Consider the following 26,912-nt stretch of genomic DNA (forward strand, 5'->3'; position numbering starts at 1 on the left):
TTGAAAAGCAGAGTTAGAGAAACAGAGATATAGAGAGAGGTCTTCCATCCACTGGTTCACTTCCCAAATGGCTGCAACAACTGGGACAGGGGATCACTTCTATTATCTACCTTTAAAGAAAATGAAACTGAAACCTAAAGAAACTAAGTAGTTGGTTTCCTAAGAACATTAAATTATGAAGTGCTGAAGTCCTGGACTAGCCATGATATGAATAAAAGCCATTTATTTTCCAAATTCAATGCTCTGTGTAGTTCCTATATCCCTTAAAAGGATCCTAACATCAAACTACACTTTATGATAAAACCTGTGTAATACTGCAGGTGAACACTGTTCCAAGCCAAATATTCTATTACCCTCTAGAACAGAGTTTGATGAGATCACATTGATGAAAGTGCACTGAAAATATGAAGTGTAAAAACCTACACTGGTGGATATTCTATCCTCTACCTATAGTTGGGATTTTGATAAATTGACAGCTAAAAAATATATTGACTGGACATAAGAAGAAAAATTCATTTATGTCTAAAATTTATACAGAAAAGAATGGCACAAAATGTAAATTACATTTACAGTTAATGTTTTTTTTTTTTTTGACAAGCAGAGTTAGACAGTGAAAGTGAGAGAGACAGAGAGAAAGGTTTTCCTTCCATTGTTTCACCCCCCAAATGGCCGCTACAGCCAGTGTGCTGCGGCCAGTGCACTGCGCTGATCCGAAGCCAGGAGCCAGGTGCTTCCTCCTGGTCTCCCATGTGGGTGCAGGGCCCAAGCACTTGGGCTATTCTCCACTGCCTTCCTGGGCCACAGCAGAGAGCTGGACTAGAAGAGGAGCAACCGAGACAGAATCTAGTGCCCTAACCGGGACTAGAAACTGGGGTGCCAACACCGCAGGTGGAGGATTAGCCAAGTGAGCTGTGGTACTGGCCAGTTAATAATTTTTATGCTACTCAATAATACTTTGTCATTTTGGAGAATATCAGGTTATTCTATAATGTGTTCAGCTTAGATTTACCGAGTCATCAACTTTTATCCTATCTTATAAATACTGATAGATTAAAACTCAGAAAGGAGCCAGTGTTGTGTTGTAATAGGTTAAGCCACAACCTGCAATGCCAGCATCTCATATAGGTGCTGGTTCACAATGCGTTTGTTCCACTTCCAATGCAGCTCCCTGCTAGTGTACCTAGGAAAGCAGAAGATGATGAAATGTTTGGGCTCCTGCATTTACACGGGAAACCTTGCCCAGCACTGGCAATTGTTACCATTTGGAGAGGGATCTAGTGAATGGAGGACTTCTCTGTCTCTCCTTCTCCCTCTGTAACTTTGACTTTCAAGCAAATAAATATTTTAAAAATCAAGAAAATATTTTGGGCTGGCATTGTATTGAAGCAGGTAAAGCCACAACCTGCTACGCCAACATCCAATATGGTGCAGGTTCAGATCCCAGTAGCTCTGTTTCTGATCCAGCTCCCTGCTAATGGTCTGGGAAAGTTGTAGAGGATGTCTCAAATGCTTGGTCCCCTGTCACCCAAAAAGGCTACCTGGAAGAAACTCCTGGCTCCTGGCTTCAGTCTGGCAAGTCCCAGCCATCATAGCCATTTAGGGAGTGAACCAGTTGAAAGATGGTCTCTCCTTCTCCCTCTCTCCTCTCCCCTCTCCCTCCCCCCTCCCCTCTCCCTCCCTCAATTTGCTTTCCAAATAATAAGAAAGAACATATGAACACTAAAATCTTTAATGTTGATAAAAAATTAACAATCCTAATATGTTCATTTGAAATACATCTGGGCTGGACATTTGACCTGGTGATAATGATGCAGGTAAAGACACTCATCCCCTCATCATAGTACTTGGTGACTCCATGGACCTGATAACACAGCTCTGCAGGTCCACAGGGTTGGCTAAGTAATTGAATTCCTGCTACCCATGTGGGAAACCAGGATTGAATTCCTAACAACCAGTGATGGAACCAGAGACTCAGCCACACCTTGCAAACTCTCATGTAACCATGGAGTCCCCATAGTCTCAGCACACAATGCAAGGCTCCCACTGAGGCAGCTTGAGCTCCAGAACCTGTTTGATGCCTTACTGGGTTCGAATTACAGTTCTTCATGGGTGCCTTACCACCTGTCAATCCTTCCAGTCAAGCTCAAAGTGGAGATTGTGGCTATTTCTCTCCATTAGAATCTCTGGATTACACACATACTCTAGAGCCATGGGCCAAATGCTGCTCTTTCCCTGCCACTGCTGCCAGTACTACTAATAAGATGGCATTCTGTCTTGGCCAGTTGCTGTGCATAAACACAAAGGCTCCAGCAGCTACCACCTAAACCCCAAATTGCAACCATACTTTCTCAGCCAGGGAGTGGGTAATGTTGTGGGGAAATTGAAGTGAGATAAACACATCCCTTTTATTTACACTGAGTCCATGGTTTCCTAAAAACAATTTTGCAGATTTATGGGATACTATCAATGTACCCAACATACAAGACTTAGCAGTTCCTCAAGGCATGGAAATACAGAATGGATTAGAAAGTCTATTTACTGAAGATGGCGGAATAGGAAAGAAGCACACTGATAGTCCGGGAAGAGACAGTTTAATAAAAGTGAAGATACTGCAGGTTTAAGGAAGAGTAGGGGAAGAAACAGCAGAGGAAACTCTTCCAGAACTAGTGATTCACGGTGGACCTGCATGGAGGGCGTGGGAGCCCACGGCTCAGGACACCAGCGGCAGAATCGATGCACTGGAACACGAGGTGAGCCAAACCTCAATAGCCCAAGATACCGGCGGGAAAGTGGAAAGAGAAGACTACAGGGAACGAGGCTTGAAACCCCATGGGGAAAAGTTCACCAGGCTAACTAGAAGAGAGAGGCAAAAAAAAAAAAAAAAGTGACTGGTATGGACACAAGTTTCTCTCTCTCCGCTCACCTCACAAAGGCAAGCAAGACAAAGAGCGGAGCAACCTCAGGGCTGCACCCACCCTCAGCCAGTGGGGAACCACAGGCCGGCCGCTCGTGACAACCATTCCTTGTGGCTTGAGGGCACGTAGCCTGGCTCACTTAAAAACAACAGAATGAAGTACATCCTGTTTTTCATGCAGGACTCAAACTGAAACAATAGTTTGAGGAAGCACAGCATGTTTTTAATGCAGGAAACACATCCTGTATTTCATGCCCATTTTTAGTAATCGGGCTGTGGACTATATAAGAGGGATGACTGGGGAGAACGAGAGAAGAGGAAGGAGAAGAGGAAGGAGAGAAGCAATAAAGAAAAGCTGAAAAGCGCATGTAACATGGTGGATTCTGCTTACTATACGGATCTCGGTCTTGTCGGGGACCCACTGATTTCCGACATCAGCCAAGCAATAATACTTGACTCTGGGGTGTGTGTGTGTGTGTGTGTGTGTGTGTGAAATAACAGGAGATTAGGACCTAGTGAATTTGTTCTGCTAATGAACTGAGACTGTAAAAAAGAGATGGTGGGTGAGAGAACTCATGGAATTCACATGAGTACTCTCCAAGAATACTACAATTCGGTAACCCTGGCAACCCAGTGGGAGATTGCAGGAGAATTTGAGCCCACACTAAGGGCAGAACAGATTTCTTGTGAGGTCCTTGGGAAAGAGCTTCCGATCTCTGACTCCTGTTGGTATATCATTCGCCTGCTAACTATCTTCAATTGGGCTCAGCTATGAGGAATTACTTCCATTCTGAATCAAAAAAAAAAAAAAAAAAAAACAGAGAGAGAGAGAGAGAGATTTACCACTGCTAAGATCAATCCCATTCACAATAGCTACAAAAACAATCAAATACCTTGGAATAAATTTAACCGAAGACGTTAAAGATCTCTACGATGAAAATTACAAAACCTTAAAGAAAGAAATAGAAGAGGATACCAAAAAATGGAGAAATCTTCCATGCTCATGGATTGGAAGAATCAATATCATCAAAATGTCTATTCTCCCAAAAGCAATTTATACATTCAATGCAATACAAATCAAGATACCAAAGACATTCTTCTCAGACCTGGAAAAAATGATGCTGAAATTCATATGGAGACACAGGAGACCTCGAATAGCCAAAGCAATCTTGTACAACAAAAACAAAGCCGGAGGCATCACAATACCAGATTTCAGGACATACTACAGGGCAGTTGTTGTCAAAACAGCATGGTACTGGTACAGAAACAGATGAATAGACCAATGGAACAGAATAGAAACACCAGAAAGCAATCCAAACATCTACAGCCAACTTATATTCGACCAAAGATCCAAATCCAATCCTGGAATAAGGACAGTCTATTCAATAAATGGTGCTGGGAAAATTGGATTTCCACATGCAGAAGCTTGAAGTAAGACCCCTGCCTTTCACCTTACACAAAAATTCACTCAACGTGGATTAAAGACTTAAATCTACGACCTGAAACCATCAAATTATTAGAGAGCATTGGAGAAACCCTGCAAGATATAGGTACTGGCAAAGACTTCTTGGAAAAGACTCCAGCAGCACAGGCAGTCAAAACCAAAATTAACATTTGGGATTGCATCAAATTGAGAAGTTTCTGTACTTCAAAAGAAACAGTCAGGAAAGTGAAGAGGCAACCGACAGAATGGGAAAAAATTTTGCAAACTATACTACAGATAAAGGGTTGATAACCAGAATCTACAAAGAAATCAAGAAACTCCACAACATCAAAACAAACAACCCACTTAAGAGATGAGCCAAGGGCCTCAATAGGCATTTTTCAAAAGAGGAAATCCAAATGGCCAACAGACACATGAAAAAATGTTCAAGATCACTAGCAATCAGAGAAATGCAAATCAAAACCACAATGAGGTTCAATCTCACCCCGGTGAGAATGGCTCACATTCAGAAATCTACCAACAACAGATGCTGGAGAGGATGTGGGGAAAAAGGGACACTAACCCACGGTTGGTGGGAATGCAAACTGGTTAAGCCACTATGGAAGTCTGTCTGGAGATTCCTCAGAAACCTGAACATAACCCTACCATACAACCCAGCTATCCCACTCCTTGGAATTTACCCAAAGGAAATTAATTTGGCAAATAAAAAAGCCATTTGCACATTAATGTTTCTTGCAGCTCAATTCACAATAGCTAAGACCTGGAACCAACCCAAATGCCCATCAACAGTAGACTGGATAAAGAAATTATGGGACATGTACTCCATAGAATACTATACAGCAGTAAGAAACAATGAAACCTGGTCATTTGCAACAAGATGGAGGAATCTGGAAAACATCCTACTGAGTGAATTAAGCCAGTCCCAAAGAGACAAATATCATTTGTTTTCCCTGATCGGTGACAACTGAGCACCAAAGGGGAAACCTGTTAAGCGAAATGGACACTATAAGAAACAATGACCTGATCAACTCTTGTCCTGACTCTAGATGTACAATGTAATACTTTATCCTTTTTAGTATTTGTTGTTGATGTTGTTGTTCTAGTACTAGTGGTTGAACTCTGTAATTAATACACAATTATTCTTAAGTGTTTAAATTTTAACTGAAAAGTGATCCCTGTTAAATTTAAGAGTGGAAAAAGAGAGGGAGGAGATGTACAATTTGGGACATGCTCAGTCGGACTTGCCACAAATGGTGGAGTTAGAAATGTGCCAGGGAATTCCAATACAATCCCATCAAAGTGGCATGTACCAGTGCCATCTCATTAGTCCAAGTGATCAATTTCAGTTCACAATTGATGGCTCTGATAGGTCTAAGAGTCAAAGGGATCACACAAACAAGACTAGTGTCTGCTAATACTAACTGATAGAATCAAAAAGGGAGAGAAGGATCCAACGTGGGAAGCAGGATACACAGTTGACTCATAGAATGGCAGATATCCTAAACAACACTCTGGCCTCAGAATCAGCCCTTAAGGCATACGGATCTGGCTGAAGAGCCCATGAGAGTATTGTAGCCATGGAAAGCCAAGATACCTTAAAAAAAAAAAAAACCTAAATGAAAGATCTCTGTGAGTGAGATCCCAGTGGAAAGAATGGGGCCTTCAAGGAAGGAGGTACCTTTCTCTGAAGGGAGGAGAGAGCTTCCACTTTGACTATGACCCTTTCGGAATAAGATCAAAGTCAGCGAACTCTAAAGGCTTCCATAGCCCTGGCAACTCATGACTAGAGCCTAGGGAGATTACTGACGCCATGAACAGGAGTGTCAAATTGTTAAGTCAACATCAGGAGTCACTGTGTACTTACATCCCATGTGGGATCTGTCCTTAATGTGTTGTCTAATGTGAAGTGATGCTATAAGTAGTACTGAAACAGTAATTTTACACTTTTTGTTTCTGTGTGGTTTCAAACTGATGAGGTCTTTACTAATTATATACTGAATTGATCTTCTGTATATAAAGATAATTGGAAATGGAAAAAAAAAAACCTGGTGTTAAATTGGAAATGGCATAGAAAATTAATTAATTTAAAAAAAATATGTAGGATCTCTGTCTTTAATGTGCTGTACACTCTTATTTAATGCTATAACTAGTACTCCAAAGGTAGTTTTTTCACTTTGTGTTGCTATATGGGCAAACTGTTGAAATCTTTACCTAATATATACTAAACTGATCTTCTGTATATACAGAGAATTGAAAATGAATCTTGATGTGAATGGAAGGGGAGAGGGAGTGGGAAAGGGGAGGGTTGCGGGTGGGAGGGAAGTTATGGGAGGGGGGAAGCCATTGTAACCCATAAGCTGTACTTTGGAAATTTATATTCATTAAATAAAAGTTTAATAAATAAAAAAAAAGAGTCAGTGAAACAGAAGAGAGAATATCGGACTTAGAAGACAGAGAGCAGGAAAGTATACAGTCAAACCATAGAAAAGAAGAGGAAATTAGAAATCTAAAAAATATTGTTGGGAATCTACAGGATACTATTAAAAAACCCAACATCCAGGTGCTAGGAGTTCCTGAAGGGATGGAGAGAGAGAAAAGGTTAGAAGGCCTTTTTAGTGAGATACCTGCAGCGAACTTCCCGGGTTTGGAGAAGGACAGAGACATCGTAGTACAGGAAGCTCATAGAATCCCTAGTAAACATGACCAAAAGAGATCCTCCACTATGACCCTGTCTGAATCAAAATTGGCGAACTCAAAAGGCTTCCATAGCCTTGGCAACTCATGACTAGAGCCTAGGGAGATTACTGATGCCATAACAGGAGTGTCAAATTGTTAAGTCAACAACAGGAGTCACTGTGTACTTACTCCTCATGTGGGATCTGTCCTTAATGTGTTTTCCAATGTGAAGTAATGCTATAACTAGTACTCAAACAGTAGTTTACACTTTGTGTTTCTGTGTGGGTCCAAACTGATGAAATCTTTACTTAATATATACTAAATTGATCTTCTGTATATAAAGATAATTGCAAATGAATCTTGATGTCAATGGAATGGGATAGGGAGCGGGAGTTGGGAGGGGTGCAAGTTGGAGGGAAATTATGGGGGGGGGAAGCCACTGTAATCCATAAACTATACTTTGGAAATTTATATTTACAAAAGTTAAAAAAAAAAAGTGTCTATTTACTGAAATACACACAGAAGACTTCCCCATTTTGAAGAAAGAAAGGGATGTCCATTTGCAGGAAGCACATAGAATTCCAAATAGATATGACCATTGTAGTCGAACTTTCCATAGAAAAACATAGAGAAGATTCTAAAATGTGCATGAAAGAATCAGAGGCTTCTCCAATTAGACTCACCATGGACTTCTTATAAGAAATCCTACAGGCTAGGAGAGAATGGCAAGACATAGTTCAAGTCTTAAGAGAAAACCTGTCAACTCAGAAAACTGTACCCTGCAAAGCTCTCATTTATGAATGACATTGAAATAAAGACCATTTATAATATAAGTAGGAAGAATTTTTGATCACTCTTCTGGCATTACAAAAGATTTTTCAAATGTTGTGCTACACTAAGAAACAGAAAGATAGCCAGCATGATAAAAGAGAGTGAGGGGTTGGCACTCTATTGCAGCAGCTAAAGCTACTGCCTGCAGCACCAACACCCCATATAGGAATTAGTTCAAGTCCCCCAACTACTGAACTTCTGATCCTGCTCCCTGTTAATGTGCCTGGTAAAGCAGCTAAAATGGCCCAATCCTTGGGCCCCTACAACCATATGGGAGACCTGAAATAAGATCCAGGCTCCTCATTTTGGATTGGCCCAGCTGCAGCCATTGAAGCCATTTAGGGAGTATAGCAGTGAATTGAAGACTTCTCTCTCTCTCTGACCTCTGCCTCTGCCTCGCAGTATCTCTGCCTTTCAAATAAATAATCTTTAAAAAATATGAAGGCAGAAAATACTCCAGCAAAAGTGCAAAAGAAATCCAAGGTAAACAATAGGAATATTTATGAAACAATGGCAGGGCAAAGTAATTACTTATCAATAGTTACTTTGAATGTAAATGGCCTCAACTTCAGTTAAAAGGTATAGACTGACTGAATGATTTAAAACCCATCTGGTTGCTGCCTGCAAGAAACACATCTCACCAACAAAGATACATGTAGACTGAAAGTGAAAAGATTAGAAAAGATATTCCATGCTAATGGAATGCTAAAAAGAGCAGTTGTAGCAATGCTAATATCAAAGGAAAAAGACGTTAAACAAAAACTATTAAAAGAGACAAAGAATGGCACTATATAATAATTAAGGGATCAATTCAACAGAAAGATGTGACTATAAATAAATGTAAATGCAGAGAATTCTTAGGGATCTGGCTATTTAAAAGAAATGTTAATGGATATAAAGAGAGAAATAGACTTCAATACAATAGTAATGGGGCAATTCAACAATCCACTTCATCAATGAACAGATCAACTAGGAAAAACAAACCAACAAGAACAAAACTAATTCACACTATGGACCAATTAGACACAACTGCTATCTACAGGACTTTTCAACCCACAGTTAAAGAATACATATTCTTTTTATCAATGCATGGAACCTTCTTGAGAATAGACTATATGCTCCAACATAAAGCAAGTCTCAGCAAATTAAAAAAAAAAAATCAAATTGTGCATCTCCTCTAATCACAATGGAATGAAGCTGAAAATTAACAACTCAAGAATCTCTAGATCATATACAAACACATGGAGACTGAACAACACGCTCCTAAATGGACAGTGGGTCATAGAAGAAATCAAAAAATTTCTGGAAGTAAATGAAGATGACAATAAGTCATATCAAAAGTTATGGGATGATACAAAAGCAGTGTTAAGAGGGAAGTTTAGAGCAAATGGTGCCTACTGAAAAAATTAGAAAGATATTAAACAAATGAACTATCAGTGAATCTCAAAGACCTAGAAAAACAACAACACAAACTGCAAATTACTAGGAGGAAAGAAACAATTAAAAATTAGAGAATAAACAAAATTGAAACAAAAAAATCACAAAAGATCAGTAAAATTAACAGTTGATTTTTCGAACAAACAAAATAGATTCACTATTGGCACAACTAATCAATAGAAAAAAGGGAGAACACCCAAATCAATAAAATCAGAGATGAAAAACAAAATATAACAATAGATACCACAGATATGAAGACAATAATCAGGAATTACAACAAAGTTCTGTCAATAGATTAGGAAACATAGAAGAATTGGGTAGATTCCTGGACACAATCTACAAAAATTGAGTCACGAAGACATTCCTTGTACTGAATCCCAATCCAGTCTCACACCCTATTATTCTCCATACCACCCTCTGCATTCATTCACATGTTTGGCAACCCACCTAACCCACCCATAACCCACCTAAGATACCAAAATGCTCAGGCCATGGAATCTTGACCCTCAGCCATGTGTTCATTCTGTATTCACACTAGCAATTGATCAACCACTATGAGTTACTTTTCTCTGAATAAATTCAGACTGGCTGTAAGTTTGTATCCAGCCTCCTCTCTGTTTCTTCTCGCTTTTCCTTATGGAAAGAGTACTCCCAAACTCCTTCTATAAAGCCAGCATAGCTGTAATTACTGAACCAGAAAAAGATACAACAGAAAAAGAGAGCATAGACTAATATATCTTATGAACACAGATGCAGATATCTTCAACAAAATACTAGCGAATTGAATCCAACAACACATCAGAAAGATCATTCACCTGGACCAAGTGGTATTTACACCATATGCAGGGATGGTTCCACATTTGCAAATAAATAAATGTGATTCACCCCATTACAAACTGAGGAACAAAAACCATATGATTATTTCAATTGATTCACAGAAAGCATTTAAAAAAATACTACACCCTTTCATGGCATTAAACATTAAACAAACTGGCTATAGAAGGAGCATTTCTCATACAATCAAGGCAATTTACGATAAACTCATGGCCAACATCTTACTGAATGGGGGTAAGCTGGGAGCATTCCCACTAAGATCCAGAACAAGGAAGGATGCCCATTCTCACAACTGCTATTCAAAATAGTCCTGGAAGTTTTATCCAGAGCCACAAGGCAAGAAAAGGAAATAAAAGGGATGAAAATTGGAAAAGAGGAAGTAAATCTACCCCTATATGCAAAAGAGTAGATTGTATAAATGGGATCCAAAAGACTACACTGAGAAACTTCTGGAACTCATAAAATAGTTTTGTAAAGTTGCAGGATATAAAATTAATGCATAAAAATTAGGAGCATTTGCATTCACAGACATTGGGAAGGCTAAGAACTTTTAAGATTATTCCATTCAAAATAGTTATAAAAATTAAATATCTTGGAATAAATTTAAACAAGAATGTCAAAGATCTCTACAATGAAAATTACCAAACATAAAGCAAAGAAATAACAGAACAAAAATGAAAAAATCACCCATGTTCAGGGATTGGAAGAATCAATATCATCAAAATGCCCATAATACCAAGAGAAATTCATAGATTCAATGGGATACCAATCAAAATATCAACAACATTCTTCTCAGATCTATAAAAAATAATTCTGAGACCCCAAATACCTAAATCAAACTTATATAATATAACACAAGCAAAGTCAGAGGCATCATAATACCTGATTTCAAGGCATACTACAGGGCAGTTATAATCAAAACAGCCTGGTACTGGCACAAAAACAGATGGATAGCCAGAGGGAAAAAAAAGAAGATCCAGAACACAATCCACACATCTACAACCAATTTATTTAGTTATTTTTTTTTTGATAGGCAGAGTTAAACAGTGAGAGAGACAGAGAGAAAGGTCTTCCTTCCGTTGGTTCACCCCCTACAAATGGCCTCTATGGCCGGCACGCTGCGCCAATCCAAAGCCAGGAGCCAGGTGCTTCCTCCTAGTCTCCCATGTGGGTGCATGGCCAACCAAGCACTTGGGCCATGCTCCACTGCCTTCCTGGGCCACAGCAGAGAGCTGGACTGGAAGAGAAGCAACCAGGACAGAATCCGGCACCCCAACCAAGACTACAACCTGGGGTGCTGGCGCCACAGGCAGAGGATTTGCCTAGTGAGCTGCGGCACCAGCTTACAACCAATTTATCTTTGACAAAGGAGCTAAAATCTATCTCTAGAGCAAGGACAGTCTCTTCAACAAATGATGCTGGAATAACTGGATCTCCACATTCAGAAACATGAAACAGGATGCCTATCTTACCCCTTACACAAAAATCCACTCAAAATGGATCAAAGATCTATTTCTACAACTCAATACCATCAAATTATTAGAAAACATTGGGAAAACTCTACAAGACATTGGCATAGGTAAAGACTTCTTGGAAAAGACCATAGAAGCACAGTTAATCAAAGTCAAAATTGACAAATGGGATTACTGAAAGCTGAGAAGCTTCTGAATTCCAAAAGAAACACTCAGGAAGGTGAAGAGTCAACCAACAGAATGGGAAAAGTATTTGAAAAATACTCAGATGACAAAGGATTAATCTACAGAATCTACAAAGAACTCAAGAAATTCAAATACAACATAACAAACACTCCAGTTATGACATGGGCAAAGGACTTGAACAAACATTTTTCAGAAGATACAATGGCCAACAGACAGTTGAAATAATGCTCAGTAACACTAGCCATTAGGGAAATAAAGATCAAAACTATAATGAAATTTCATCTTATTGCATTTAGAATGGCTCACATACAGAAATCAACAAATAACAAATGCTGGCAAGGATGTGGAGAAAAAGGTACCCTAATGCACTGTTTATGGGAATGTAAAGTGCTCCAGCCACTATGGAAGACAGTATTGGATATACCTCAGAAATGTGAATATAAACCTAGCATATGATCCAGCCATTCCATTCCTGGGAATTTACCTGAATCAAAAGAAATCAGCATCTAAAAGAGTTATATGTATCACTGATAACTGGTCACTGCTACACAATTGACAATAGCTAAAATACAAAATCAACCCAGATGTCCATCAGCTGAAGACTGGATGAAAAAATTCTTTTCAGCTGTAAGAAAAAAAAAAAAAAGTCCCTCTTTTGCAACAAAATGCATACAACTGGCTAACACTACATTAGTAAAATCAGCTACTCCCTAAAAGACATATATCATATGTTTTTGCTGATCTGTGGTTAACTAATAGGGTACCTACAATATAATACATTGAAGTGTCTCTTCTGTTGAGTAATATTATTTTAATTCTTCATACTATTTGTTGAACTTTTCATATACTGTGAGGTTAAACTTATCTGTATAAAGTAAATTAAAAAAAACTCTATAAAAATTAAGAGTGGGAATAAGGGAGATGGAGGGAGAGGGACTGGAACTTTTTGGGAGGAGGGAGTGGGTATTAACATATATATTTATATATAAATAACTTTATATAAAACTTGAAAAACAAATGAAATTTTAGGTAATAAAATTTTTTAAAAGTGTTGGTAATTTATGCGATACAATGAAATGATGCAAAATACAATTCCAGGTGTGGAAAGAGAGAATGGTTTACTAGGCATCTTTGGTAAAATATTACCAAAAAACTTTCTAAGTTTTAGCTATAAAGGGATGTCCAAATATAGTAAATACATAGAACTCCTAATAGCACTGACCAGAAAGATCTGGTCGTGAGATATTGCAGTCAATCTTTCAGTAGTAAAATGTAAAGAAAATTCCAAAATGTGCACGATAGAAATTTCAGATAAATTACAAAGAATTTCCAAATAGATTTACAGGTGACTTCTCATTAGAATCTGTATGGTCTATGAGAGAATGGAGAGATATTGTGTGAGTCTTAAGAGAAAAAAATCGGTCAACTGAGAATACTATACCATGCAAAGTTTTCATTTATGAATGAACGTGAAGACATGTCATAAAAAAAGAAACTGAATTTGTCACCACTCACCCAGCCTTACAAATGATGCTCATGTTATGAGTTGTAATTTACAGCAAAAAACTTTTCTGTAATCATTACATTCATGAGGTTATTCCCCTGTGTGAATTCTCTGATGGATTATGAGTTGTGATTTCTGAGCAAAGGTTTTCCTGCAGTCATTGCATTCATAAGGTTTCTCCCCTGTGTGGATTCTCTGATGTTTGAAGAGGCCTGACTTTTGGCCAAAGGCTTTTCCACAGTAATTACATTCATGAGGTTTCTCCCCTGTGTGAATTCTCTGATGGATTATGAGATATGACTTCTGGCCAAAGGTTTTACTGCACTCATTACATTTATAAGGTTTCTCCCCTGTGTGAATTCTCTGGTGTTTGATGAGGCCTGACTTTTGGCCAAAGGCTTTTCCACAGTCATTACATTCATAAGGTTTCTCCCCTGTGTGAATTCTTTGATGGATTATGAGATACGACTTCTGGCCAAAGGCTTTTCCACAGTCATTACATTTATAAGGTTTCTCCCCTGTGTGAATTCTCTGATGGATTATGAGTTGTGAGTTATAGATGAAGGCCTTTCCACAGCCATTGCATTCATAAGGTTTCTCTCTTGTGTGAATTCTCTGATGCATTACAAGATGTGACTTCTTGCCAAAGGCTTTTCCACAGCCATTACATTCATAAGCTTTCTCCCCTGTATGGATTCTCTGATGGATTATGAGATGCGACTTCTGGCCAAAGGCTTTTCCACAGTCATTACATTCATAAGGTTTCTCCCCTGTGTGAATTCTCTGATGGATTATGAGCTGTGACTTATAGCTGAAGGCTTTTCCACAGTCATTACATTCATAAGGTTTCTCCCCTGTGTGAATTCTCTGATGCATTATGAGATATGATTTCTGGCCAAAGGCTTTTCCACATCCATTGCACTCATAAGGTTTCTCCCCTGTGTGAATTCTCTGATGGGCTATGAGTTGTGACTTGTAGTTGAAGGCTTTTCTACAGTCATTACATTCATAAGGTTTCTCCCCTGTGTGAATTCTCTGATGCATTACAAGTTGTGACTTCTTGCTAAAGGCTTTTCCACAGTCATTACATTCATAAGCTTTCTCCTCTGTGTGAATTCGCTGATGGATTAAGAGTTGTGACTTATAGCTGTAGGCTTTTCCACAGTCATTACATTCATAAGGTTTCTCCCCTGTGTGAATTCTCTGATGGATTATGAGCTGTGACTTATAGCTGAAGGCTTTTCCACAGTCATTACATTCATAAGGTTTCTCTCTGTGAATTTTCTGATGCACTATGAGATGTGACTTCTGTCCAAAGGCTTTTCCACAGCCATTACATTCATGAGGTTTCTCACTTACATGAATTCCCTCATGTTTGATGAGCTGTGACTTGCACAGGAAGACTTCTCCACAGCCATTGCATTCATAAGATTTCTCTCCTGTATGAATTCTCTGATGCATAACAAGATGTGACTTTTGGCCAAAGGCTTTCCCACAATCCTTACATTCATGAGGTTTGTCCTCTGTGTGATTTCTCTGATGTGTTATGAGGTATGATTTCTGGAAAATGGCTTTTCTGCACTCATTGTATTCATGAGGTTTCTTCTTTGTGTCAATTTTCTGATGCCTAAAGAGATCTAACTTTTGGTATGTGGTTTCTCCACATTCATTACACACAGGGGAGTTTTCCTTTATGTGAGTACTGTGAATGATGGTATGGCAGGACTTACAATTGAATGATTTTCCACAAGGCTTACATGTGTAGGGTTTTTTCCATATATGTTGTCTCTGATTTATTGCAAGATCGGATTTGTAAATGAGAGGTTCCACATATCCTATATCTTCATATAGTTTCTCTCCTCTGTTGATTTGTTGATGCTTACTGAGATTAGTATCTTTATGAAGAGTTTTCTTTATTACAGTTGTCCTTCCAACAGTGACAGTTGACTTATTACAGGTGTCTCCCATATGGACCATGTCAAATATCTTTGTTTTGAAGTCATTCCCTTGTCCACTATGTTCAAATGAATGCTTCATATTCTGAATCTTGTGATACTCACTAAGAGGCTCATAGCACTGGACAGAGTTCCCAGGTACCTTAGCGGCTTCAAGTTTCTCTCCAGCTTGCAGCTCATCAGGGCCACCATGGGGATACACATTGTGACACACATTGCGCTCCTCAGGTTTCATTGCTGAATAATTTCCCTTTCTGATAATCAGTTTTGAAACATGACTTGAACTTAAATTAAGTCTTTTTCTTAATTCAACTGTCTTGGGAGTTGATGTATTGATACTTGTCATAGCATCCTGATTCGAATTTTTTTCTTGAATTTCCTGGTTGGTCCTAATTATGTCATCACTTTTCATGGCAACTGAAATGAGAAAAAAAAATCACTGAATCACATATAAGTGCTTTCTCCTGAAATACTGATGTAAAGGGAATGAAGCTGCTTGTTATCTAAGTGGCATGAGATTTTAACATAATCAGTAAAAGACATTTATGCCCATTATGTTTTTTTTTTTCCTTTAAGACATTGATATATTAGGTTGTACCAATAGATTCCCCAATGTTCAATCATGATCTTGTTTACTACTTGAATTATATTCAAGTATGGCAGAAGGGCTTTCCTGCTTAGATGTGTTAATTCACTGCTTCAGGTGCCTGCATCCCAAAATAGTGTCAGTTTGAGCCCTGGGTACTCTGATTCCAACAAAGCTCTACCTTATGTAAACTAAAAGGCAGCAAATAATGGTTCATGTGCTTGGGATCCTGTGATACATCAGAGAAGACTAGATGAAATCTCATCCTTTTGGCTTCAGATTAGACATAACTGTTGCAGGCATTGGGGGAGTGAGCTAATAAACTATCTCTTTCTCCTCTCATTGTCACTCTGACTTTAACAATGATGAGAAAACTATAAGATTTTAAAGAATGGAAAAATATTTAGCAACCAGTTTTTACTCTGTCCTTTTTCTTCAGATAATTTTTATTAAAAATTTTATGTTTTGTGCTTCTCTGATATTTCAACCCTAAATATTGGAATATTTTACTGGTATTTTACTTGCAGATGAAGAATGAAATGTGTCTGTACTCTAAACCGGATCACATTTAAAGAAAAAGATTTGAATCTATGGTCATCTCATGTTCAGTCTTCCTAGGAAAATAGCATTTGTGGGATTTTGCAAATGAAAAACTTTGCTTTTATCTGCACTCTATGACAGCGTGCTTCCCCATACTCTGAAGGAAATCTAACATCTTCAGCTTCTCAGAACTAAAACTGGTACAGAAACATCACAATATACCACCTTGGATATACACTCCCTAACAGTTTAAAGAATTTGTTTCTGCAACCCAGAGTGTGTTTACTTTCTTTGAAAAGTGTTTTCTAGCTCATCCTGAAACCACCGGCCCTGGTTATCTCCCCTCAGCTTTTTCTATAAATATTCATATGTGATAATTTGAGTTTCTGGAAAATTTTGATAAGCTCTCTCTTATTTTCAAAGAAATCTTCATTTCCTATGCCTTTCTTATCTTTTTTGTTTGTTTGAGAGAATTCATACTTTGAACTCTACTCCTAAACAAATCTGAGACATTCAACGTGAAACTATGAGGTTTACTTGACCTTGGGATTCAGAATCTCAAGACTTTCTTGGTTAGTTTAGGATCACTTATTTTCATGTTTCTATATAAGTTCATGCTTAGCTTCAGGATTTCTGATGTCACTGCACAGAGGCTTACTTCTGACCATCTCTTAGCATTCATTTATTTATTTACAAACTTGAGAATCAGAGAGATAGAGAATAAGACACAAAGAGAGAATGAAACAGAGGGTTGCCAGCCACAGGCTCTCTCCTCAAATGTTTCTAACAACCTATTTTTTTCATATTTTATTTGAAAGGGACAGAGAAAGAGAAAAGAGAGAGAGAGTTTACATTTATTGGTTCAGTTGTGAGATGCTTAAAATAGCAAGTTCTGTACCTGGCCAAAACAATGTGTGGGGGCTCAACCTGAAACAAGTTTCTGTAACTGACCCAACTAGCAGGAACTGAAGAAAAAAATAAATGCATGAAGGAAAAGGCATTAAATATAGAGAAGGACAAGTTAAACTTTGGGAATGTATCTAGCCTCGAAAAAAGCCTTGGTAACATCAGAAAAATAATTGGAACTTTTTTTTTAAATCAAAGAACATCTTCATCAAGAACAAAAGAGTTAGAGATATAATGGCATCCCTAGATGCTCTAGAATCCCTTCTGATGCACAAACCAGGTGTCCTCAGGAGTAACACTGGGAAAAATTCATGGAAAGAGCATAAATCAACATTCGCTGTACTCTTTCTTGCTTGCCCATCTTCATCATTATGTGTGTACTGACCTGGAACTCTCTGATTTAGACATTCATTCACCATCCATGGCTCTGCTCCTTGTTCCAACTTAAAGATCAAATCAGGTTTGGTAATGCAGTGCCCTATTAATAGAAATATGTAAGATTTTGTGAAATCACTATCTTGGGTTATTTAAAGGACTACAGCTTATTCCAGGAGCTATGCAACAAAAGTTCCAATTTGAATCCTTTTCTAGATGGTAGGTATTCAGATTATTCATGGACTCAAATTCTATAGCTGTCCAACATTCAACTTAATAAAGTGTTCGCTTCTTTTTCTTTTTGATTTATTTGTTTGCAAGTCAGAGTTACATAGAGACAGGAGAGGCAGAGCAGAGAGAGAAAGAGAGAGAGAGAGAGAGAGAGAGGTCTTCCAGCCCCTGGTTCACTCCCCAATCAGCTGTAATGGCCAGAGCGGCACCAATCTTAAGCCAGGAGCCAGGAGCTTCTTCCAGGTCTCCCATGTGGGTGCAGGGGCCCAAGCGCTTGGGCCATCTTGTGATGCTTTCCCAGGCCATTGCAGAGAGCTGGATTGGAAATGGAGCAGCAAGGTCTCAAACTGGTGCCCATATGGGATGCCAGCTCTTCAGGCCAGGACGTTAACCTGCTGCATCACAGTGCTGGCCCCGCTTATTTTTCAAATAGTAAGAAAATGTTATCATTGGGCATGTGGTGGGTGACACTCACCCAAGAAGAGCAGGCTGCTGTAGGTCTCTAGCATCACATCCCTGTACAGGATTTTCTGAGCTTTGTTCATGTTCTGCCATTCCTCCAAGGTAAAGTAAACAGCCAGGTCTTCAAATGCTATCATCACCTGTAATAGAACACTTCTGGTCAACATATCAACTTTGTCACAAAACAAACACTGACATTTTTTATCTTTATACATAGGTATGAATGAAGAAGGAAGTATGTGCTTTCATTTTTGACTTGTTGAGCATTTGGACAGCCACACAGATTCATTCAGCAGGGAGTCAAACCTATGGTTTAAAGGCTGTGAAAAATGCCCTAACTGGAAGAAAATAGGAGTTTCAGGTCACAGAGGGCCACATCTGTCAAGGGGAATTGCACAGCAGGCAATGAGCTATGTTAAGGTGAAGAATGTGCAATATTCAGGTGAGAAGACAAGAAACCATCAGTGCAGCTATGTTGGGAATGAACAGAGAAGAATTTCAAGAAAAACACCATAGAAAGTCATTTCAAATATGGCAGAGAAAAATATTTTAAAAAAGAGAACAGGCATTTATCTTGGTGTTTATAATGCCAGCTAAGATACCTTACTTCTACTTCAAGTGCCTAGGTTCAATTTCCAGTGCCAGTGCCAGTGCCAGTTTCTAGCTCCCAGCTAGTGCTGGAGAAGCAGTAGTAAGTGATGGAACCAAATGAAACCATTTCCTGTATCCATCCCTTCACAAGACTCTGGATTTCATTTTTCATTTGCTTAACCCCCTGGAATATCAGTAAATGCAATAGAAACAGATAGTTTGTAAAGCATTTGCCTTCTCAGATTTTTCTTATCTTCTGGAAAGCCCTGGGGCCTGCCCATTGAAGAGATAGGATCTTACCAAGACTCATCACAAACCACCAGACATTTAAAGGAAGCCATCTCTAAGGCATGACTGTCAATCAGTTCCTCAGATGACTAAACCCTCATTTCTGATCCCAGGCTATCATAAGAACTGCCCAGCTGAGCTCATCCCAAAATATTGAATTAGAATTATAAATCAAATGCCTATTTATTAAGCCATTGTATTTTCTCATTTCTCCTACACCCTGGTGAAAGAGAAGAAAGTTCCATTACATGCAAATAAAATTAATAGAACTTCACAATCTCATGTAAAAGTTTCCATAAACATGGGACCTGCACTAGCACATAGCAAGTAAAGTTGCCACCTGCAATGAAAGAAACCCTATATGATTTGTATTCTGGCCATTTTGCTTTTAATCCAGTTCTTTTCTAGTGGCCTGAGAAAAACAGTGGAAGAAGGCCCAAGTATCTGGATAAATGCTACTAATATAGGAGACCCAGAAGAAGCTCTTGGCCTCAGCCTGTCTGAGCCCTGCCCATTGCAGCAGTCTGGGGGAGTGACTCAGCAAATGGAAGATCTGCGTGTCTTCCTCTCTCCATATATAATACTTGCAAATAATTTTTAAAAATCTTAGAAGAAAGCTCCTATAAACATGATCTATGCCTATCAATTGGATCTTAGCAAAGCTTCTGATACTAAAAAAATTAGTCCTAGGAATCACACAAGTAAATTCATTGGCGATCATAAGGTTATGCTTCACATTTCTGCCTATGTGTGGTCATATTCTTTTTGTTTATATTTTAAGAAACATATTAGCACATGAAATCTGATTTAGTGTAATTTTACTATTCAGAAAATAGGAAAAAGCTCACAGTAATTTTCTGAAACTGTATGTATACTAAATATTGTTCAAGAGATTCAAGAAGAAATACTGACAGTGAGTGGGAACATTTTATGATATGCTTTTTGAAGTCACACAATACATAAATAACACCAGGAACAAAAGGAAAGCCATGCTCAGGGCAATCTTCTAAAGCAATACTTATCTGAAACTGCTGACAGTTTCTGAAATTAATCTGAAAAATAAATGTGTTTTTAATTAAGTGTGGCAAAACAGAAATCACCATCCAAAAGTTAGGATGCTATGCATCTACAAATCATGTGACACTATTCAAACCACTTATCTCCTGAAATAGAATTTATTTCATTTATTTTACATGCAGAGACCCTAAAAGATATTCCATGAGCTACCAAAAAGAATTACTAGGGTACAGGGGGCAGCCAGCGTATCTCTAGATACCAAGTGTATGGCAGACTAGGTTTCACAACCCTCCATTTCTGGAAGTCATAAGAGCGGAATGAAGTAATGGACATGTGGTAGGAAGCAATGTAGATAGTGACTCTCAGACATGAGAGGTTATCTCTCCACCCCAGGCCACACCCTCAAGACCACTTAAATAAATAACATTTGCAAGCCCTTGCCTTTCTAAACCATTCACAACTTTTTTTGAAGGCTGGTCCAGAACTTCCAATATCACCTGGTCTTTCATAACTTATGGATGAGGTAAGTTAATATCAACTAAATCTTGTTCATTCTGGTCAGTATGATCAATAACTGCTTGGACCATGCAAATCTAGGATCTTTGCATTTCAGTGACTTTTTTCTCTGCTCTGAAGAGGTAAGGTACTGTCTCAGAGCATCACGTAGAATTCTGTCAGAAATTATTCTGATTCCTAGAGCTCCCTTCTCCAAGTATCACAAAACCTACTCACTTCTAAAGGAAATGGGACTAACACCCAGTACTCAAATTTCCATGTTCCTGGAAACTAGGTGTTGTATATACTTCTATAACCTCAAATGAGTAGTGCTGGTCAGTCTATACAGTGCAGGAAACCAGAAAGTTCATTTGGAGAAGATATACCATGAATCCCCACAAATGCAACTGTCACACAGTGTAAGTCAGCCTGCACATATCTCACAATGATTTCTCAGGAAATGGGACATTTCACTACTACTACTAATATACTCATCTTACAGATGGGTAAAGAGTGACAAAGGTGCAACCTACATTCACCCCATATACATTTCAGCTGAAATGGTCTAAAAACCCATCTCCATCCTATGGCCATCTTGGATGAGACAGATTGTCTACAGGACTTTTGTAACTACCTTGTGTACACCTGGAGTCACACTGGTCTTCTGTCAGTGCATCATTGGACAAAAAAATCCTTGAAAGCCCAACCTTATTCACCCTTTCTTGAGCTCTAGAACTGAGGATCTACCACTGCTGTCTCTTCCTGGAGCAGCCAAAATCTTTAGGGTGCATCTGAATGACAGATTCCAACACCTCAGATCCATGACTGTCACTTATGCCAGCAAAAGACAGGCACCTGTACTGCTCTTCAAGGTTTCTTCTACCCCAACACTAGCATTCACAGACATACAAACCACTCACACAGTTCTTGAGTAAAATGAGGAAAGCCCCAGCATCAAGAATGGTGGTAGTGTTTGGAATGACACATGTTGAGAAGGTAGCCAGAGGAAACTTTCCATGGTTCTGTCCTCCTAACATCATCGGCATATGAGGATATGTTTCCCATAAAACAATGCATACCTCCATTAGGAAGCAATGAGGATGATCCATATATGTACTGGATAATCAGCCTCCTGGGACACAGAGGGTATACATCAGAACTTGTCTAACCACATAAGATACCCACATAATACTCCAATTCCTCATTAATTCTTGGTTTGACAGATTTACATTTGAAGGAAACATGCTATAATTGGATAAATTCAAATTTGGAAATAATTTTTGGAAATTGTCATGAAATTTATTATTTTATAATTCTGATAATTAAATTGTGGTTCCAGAGCCTTTCTTGCAGATATTTAGAAAAAAAAAAAAAACCTCAAAGGACTCTTTTTAACATAATACATTCACAGAAAAAACTTGAAAAACTCATTTTTAATCCTTTAAAAATATGCTTGATATTACCTACTAAAATAATTGTGGGCCATCAGTGGATCGTATTTCACAGTAAGGAAAATTATTCAGATACATTAAGTAGATTAATGCAGCTGGAAAAGAGAGAGAGTGCCTTCTGAAATGTTTGTTAAAATTTAAAATTGCACTACCTGGTAATTCTATACCCAAAAGTTACTGTAATTCATCTATTCATCACTCCATCCAGCTATCTGTATATATTTAACAAAACTTTAATTTTTTTGAGAACTGCACTTAATTTGTGGTTTCTCCCACAAACTAGGCAAAGAGACAAACAGGAGGATGTCATGGAGCTCCTGCTTTTACCCCTTTTCCTGTCTAAATGAGGATGGGCATGAAATTATGATCAACTTCTTGAGGATTTGAGTGGTAGTATCATAGGCCATTGACTCTTGGCCCACAGCTATTGGTCATTTTTCTATGTATAATGTATTAATTGTGCTGTTCAAATTCCTATATCATCTCTAATCTGGCAATTGCCTTTCAGTGACTTTATTTTATAAGGGAGGTCAGTCTTTTTTATTAATAATTACAGAATTTTTTAAAGATTTATTTATTTACTTAAGAGGCAGAGTTACAGAAAGAGAGAGGCAGAGACAGAGAGAGGTCTTCCAACCACTGCTTCACTCCCCAAATGGCCACAATGGCAGAAGCTTGGCTGATCTGATGCCAGGAACCAGGAGTTTCCTCCAGGTCTCCGATACTAGTGAACAGGCTCAAGCACTTGGACCATTTTCTACTGCTTTCCCAGGCCATACTAGAGAGCTAGACCAGAAGAGGAGCAGCCAGGACATGAACTGATGTCCATATGGGATGCTGGCACTGCAGGCAGATGCTTAATCTATTATTACACAGTGCCAGCGCCACAACCTCAGTCTTGAGCTTCCATCCTAAGTAATTTCACCTCAGACCTAGAAGAAATTATTTATTAGTTCCCAGCTTCATACAATTTAAACAGAAAAGCAAGTTGCAAGCATAAAAGAACTACAGTGGTATAGTGGATTCCCTTGTCCTTTCCAAGAATTATTCATCCCTATAGTGGTAGCCACATACCTCTGCCAGCAGGAGTTGCTCATTTTGGAATTGGAGATGAAGATTCTGTGGGGATTCCTGAGAAGAGAGAAAGTGGGAAGGCTACTCTAGGTTGTTGTTGATTGGTCTTTTACAACTCACTTTCTCTCCCTGGGTCTTAGTTATACCTTCTGAGTAATGACTGGCATTTATAATTTCAAGCACTGAATCAGAGAGAAGAGCTCTAATACTTGATTAGTACTTATTGAAGAATGAAAAATATAGTCCCTGTGATATAAAGAGAGTGGTGACCACAGAGAAGCTAATTCAGGATCCTTCAAGGCCTAAAATTTGAGGCCAATCTTGAGCTACTCATCACTAATGAAAATACACAGTAATGCATCAACCAGCATTGTCTGATCATACTTTGTTTTCTAATAATTTTATTAACATATTTTGTAAAAACAGAGAGATAAGATTGAATGGCACCTTTCTCCACATGCACAAAAGGTCTGTTCCCTGAATTAACCATATTAGGTCAGTGGACATACTCACACATTTCCTTCTGAATTAATAGCCATATTCACAAATAAGTATAGAACATATCATGCAGAAAAGAAGTCACATTGTATGTGGAAATTAATTTGAATATTACACATACTGTGTAAATTGAGTCTTAAGATTCCTTTTGTTAGTATTTCAATACTATCTGATTAACTTGCATGTAGACAGATCTGTAAGGTGTGAATATTTTTTGTCATTTTCTTTATAGTGATTTACTTAAAAATATGAATAGTGGATATCACATATATCGTAATGGAACTCAGATTTTGTTATCATTTTTCTATTCATCAGTTTTAGTTTCAAATATTCTATCTTCTGGACTGCTCTATAGATTTTACATGTACACTACTATCAGTAACTTATATTCTAGTTTGTGTAGATGTACACAGATAATTTGTTGGGTACATGCATGCACCCAGGTTAGTCAGATAGTATTAAAATAGTAACAAAAGGAATCCTAAGACTCACTTCATACAGTAAGTCCTACTTAGAGTTAGCTGCCCATGAGGCAGAAATCTAGGTGCTTTCCATTGTGATGCACTGAATTGTGTCTCTCCAAAGTTCCTATCTTCAGTCTCTCACATGCAATGTGACTCTATCTGGAGATGGTGCTTTTAATGGCACAATTAAAGTAAAAAAATCAAATGTATGAGACCCTAACCCAGACTGGTGACCTTATAAGAAGAGAAATAAGAGATGGACATGAATAAATGAAATATGAGATGATGCAGAAAGATGATGTCTAACTGGAAACCAGAGAGAGTTGTTAGGAGAAAGCAAACTTATTGACACTTTGATCTTGGACTTCCAACTTACAGAACTATGTGAAAATAAATGTCTTTGTTTAAACAATCCAATGTTCAGTAATTTGTTATTGTGACCTTAGTAAACTAAAGAATGTTCACCTCTGCCTGCATTATCTGCTGCCACACACATGATCCATACAGGTTTTCAGAGAAATATAAAAATTACAAATTGATGGGGCTAGCATTGTGGTGCAGCCAGTTAAGCCATTGCCTATCGGAGTGGCATCCCATATGGGTTCGAGTCCTGACTGCTCCATTTCTGATCCCTGCTGGTGAACCTGGGGAAGCAGTGGAGTGTAGCTTGAGGCCCTGAATCTATGAGGGAGATCCAAATGAAGGTCCTGATTCCTGGCTTTATACTAGCCCAGCCCTGGCATTCATAGCCCTCTGGGAAGTAAACCAAGAGATGAAAGACATTTTTGTCTATCTGCCTCTCCCTCTCTCTGTGTAACTCTGCCTTTCAAAAAATAAATCTTTAAAAAAAAAATAAACTATGACTTTAATATCTAAAGACCTAAACCAAAGAAAGATAAAAAAGGCAAAAGATTAAAGGAAAGATAAAAACAAAAATCTAGATGAGACTAGCACTGTAGCACAGTGGATTGAACTGCTGTCTACAATGCTGGCATATCATACTTGTGCCAGTTTGTGTTCCAGTCACTCTACTTCTGATCCAGCTACCTGCTATTGGACCTGGGAAAGCAGAAAAAGATGGCCCAAGTGTATGGGCCTCTGCCACCCACATGGGAGACCCAGATGAACCTCTTGGCTTCAGCCTGGCCCACTCCTAGCCATAGCAATCATTTTGGCCAATGAACCAATGAATGGAAGATCTCTGTGTAACTATGCCTGTCAAATTAATAAATATTTTTAAAGATTTATTGATAAATATTAACTTTAACAGGTTTTATATGCACTTATTCCTTAAGTTTCATAGGTGCCAAGTGTAGTGAGGCTCAAATAACAGTCCTATCCAGGGATCCCCCTAAATTTAAGCAGGATACTCAATAGAGATTTTTTTCAAAAAAGCTTAAAAACATGTATCAGAAGAAAAAAAAATAATTTACTTGGTGCATTTCACTTTACCTATAGTATTACCTAAATTTTCAATAATCAGTTGTACTAAAAAAAAATCCCAGAGGTGGCAGAGATGGTCTAACATTTTGAGTAATAAAGTTTTCAACTTACTTGGCTAGAGAAAATAAGAATTCATATATGCCAAACTAAAATAATTAAGATTGCCCTATAAAAAACTAAAGGTCTTCATGCATTAAAACTTATTACCTTAGATTTAACTATCAAAAAGGTGATTATTTCAACTATTCCCAATTGGCAGCTCAATTTTATCTATTAAATCTGAAAAAATAAATAATATCTCATGTTAGATTACTAAAATCTTAATGTTATATCCCACCCATTACGTCCACTGCACCTTATATTAATATTAACATAGCTGATGCCTCTCAGGAGATGAATGATGTGTCTCAACTATTACAAGTATGGAAACTATATTTTGTTCAAAGCTTTTCTAAAAACCCCTCTGTTTGCCTTCACTTTGGAAGGACTCTTCTTCTAGGATATGCATGGGCACCTCATTGATTTTGCCAGCAAACACAACTTTTCCAATGGAAATACAAGCATGCATCACATTGATGACATCTTCCCTGAATAACACTATTTGACACATTGCGGTCGGTGCCACGGCTCAACAGGCTAATAACCAGCTTGTAGTCCCGGTCGGGGCACCGGATTCTGTCCCGGTTGCCCCTCTTCCAGCCCAGCTCTCTGCTGTGGCCAGGGAGTGCAGTGGAGGATGGCCCAAGTGCTTGGGCCCTGCACCCCATGGGAGACCACGATAAGCACCTGGCTCCTGGCTTCGGATCAGCTCGATGTGCCAGCCACGGTGCACCAGCCGTGGCGGCCATTGGAGGGTGAACCAACGGCAAAGGAAGACCTTTCTCTCTGTCTCTCTCTCTCTGTCCACTCTGCCTGTCAAAAACAAAACAAAACAAAAAATAAAATAAAAAATAAAACTATTTGACACATTGTGAAGAATATACAAAGCTAATATCTTATAGTCCTTCTTGGCTTTTTTGGCATGCATGCCTCATTTAAAAAGTTATCACTGGTCGGCGCCGCGGCTCACTAGGCTAATCCTCCGCTTTGCGGCGCTGGCACACCGGGTTCTAGTCCCGGTCGGGGCACCGATCCTGTCCCGGTTGCCCCTCTTCCAGGCCAGCTCTCTGCTTGGCCAGGGAGTGCAGTGGAGGATGGCCCAAGTCCTTGGGCCCTGCACCCCATGGGAGACCAGGAGA

The 26,912-nt window shown here is 38.6% G+C and overlaps 1 protein-coding gene across 4 annotated transcripts in view; it reads right to left on the minus strand.

Annotated features, from left to right (window-relative positions):
* The window catches only part of LOC133768844 (zinc finger protein 271-like), an 81,745-nt gene that overhangs the window by 24,116 nt on the left and 30,717 nt on the right, over positions 1–26,912 (minus strand). For 3 of the 4 annotated variants that reach the window (XR_009867080.1, XR_009867079.1, XR_009867081.1), the window contains exons 2-5: positions 23,270–23,326; positions 18,367–18,493; positions 17,671–17,763; positions 13,310–15,670 (exon numbers count right to left, since the gene is read on the minus strand). Coding sequence is in view for 1 of the 4 variants with exons in the window: in XM_062203758.1 (XP_062059742.1) it covers positions 13,389–15,670; positions 17,671–17,763; positions 18,367–18,493; positions 23,270–23,326 (2,559 nt within the window). In the remaining 3 variants the exon portion in view is untranslated. Of the gene's footprint in view, positions 1–12,941; positions 15,671–17,670; positions 17,764–18,366; positions 18,494–23,269; positions 23,327–26,912 lie in introns of those variants that run through there. The other variant, XM_062203758.1, reaches the window with a different exon arrangement.

The sequence above is a fragment of the Lepus europaeus genome, chromosome 10 (assembly GCF_033115175.1).
Source record: "Lepus europaeus isolate LE1 chromosome 10, mLepTim1.pri, whole genome shotgun sequence".
In the NCBI taxonomy this organism is placed as follows: domain Eukaryota; kingdom Metazoa; phylum Chordata; class Mammalia; order Lagomorpha; family Leporidae; genus Lepus; species Lepus europaeus.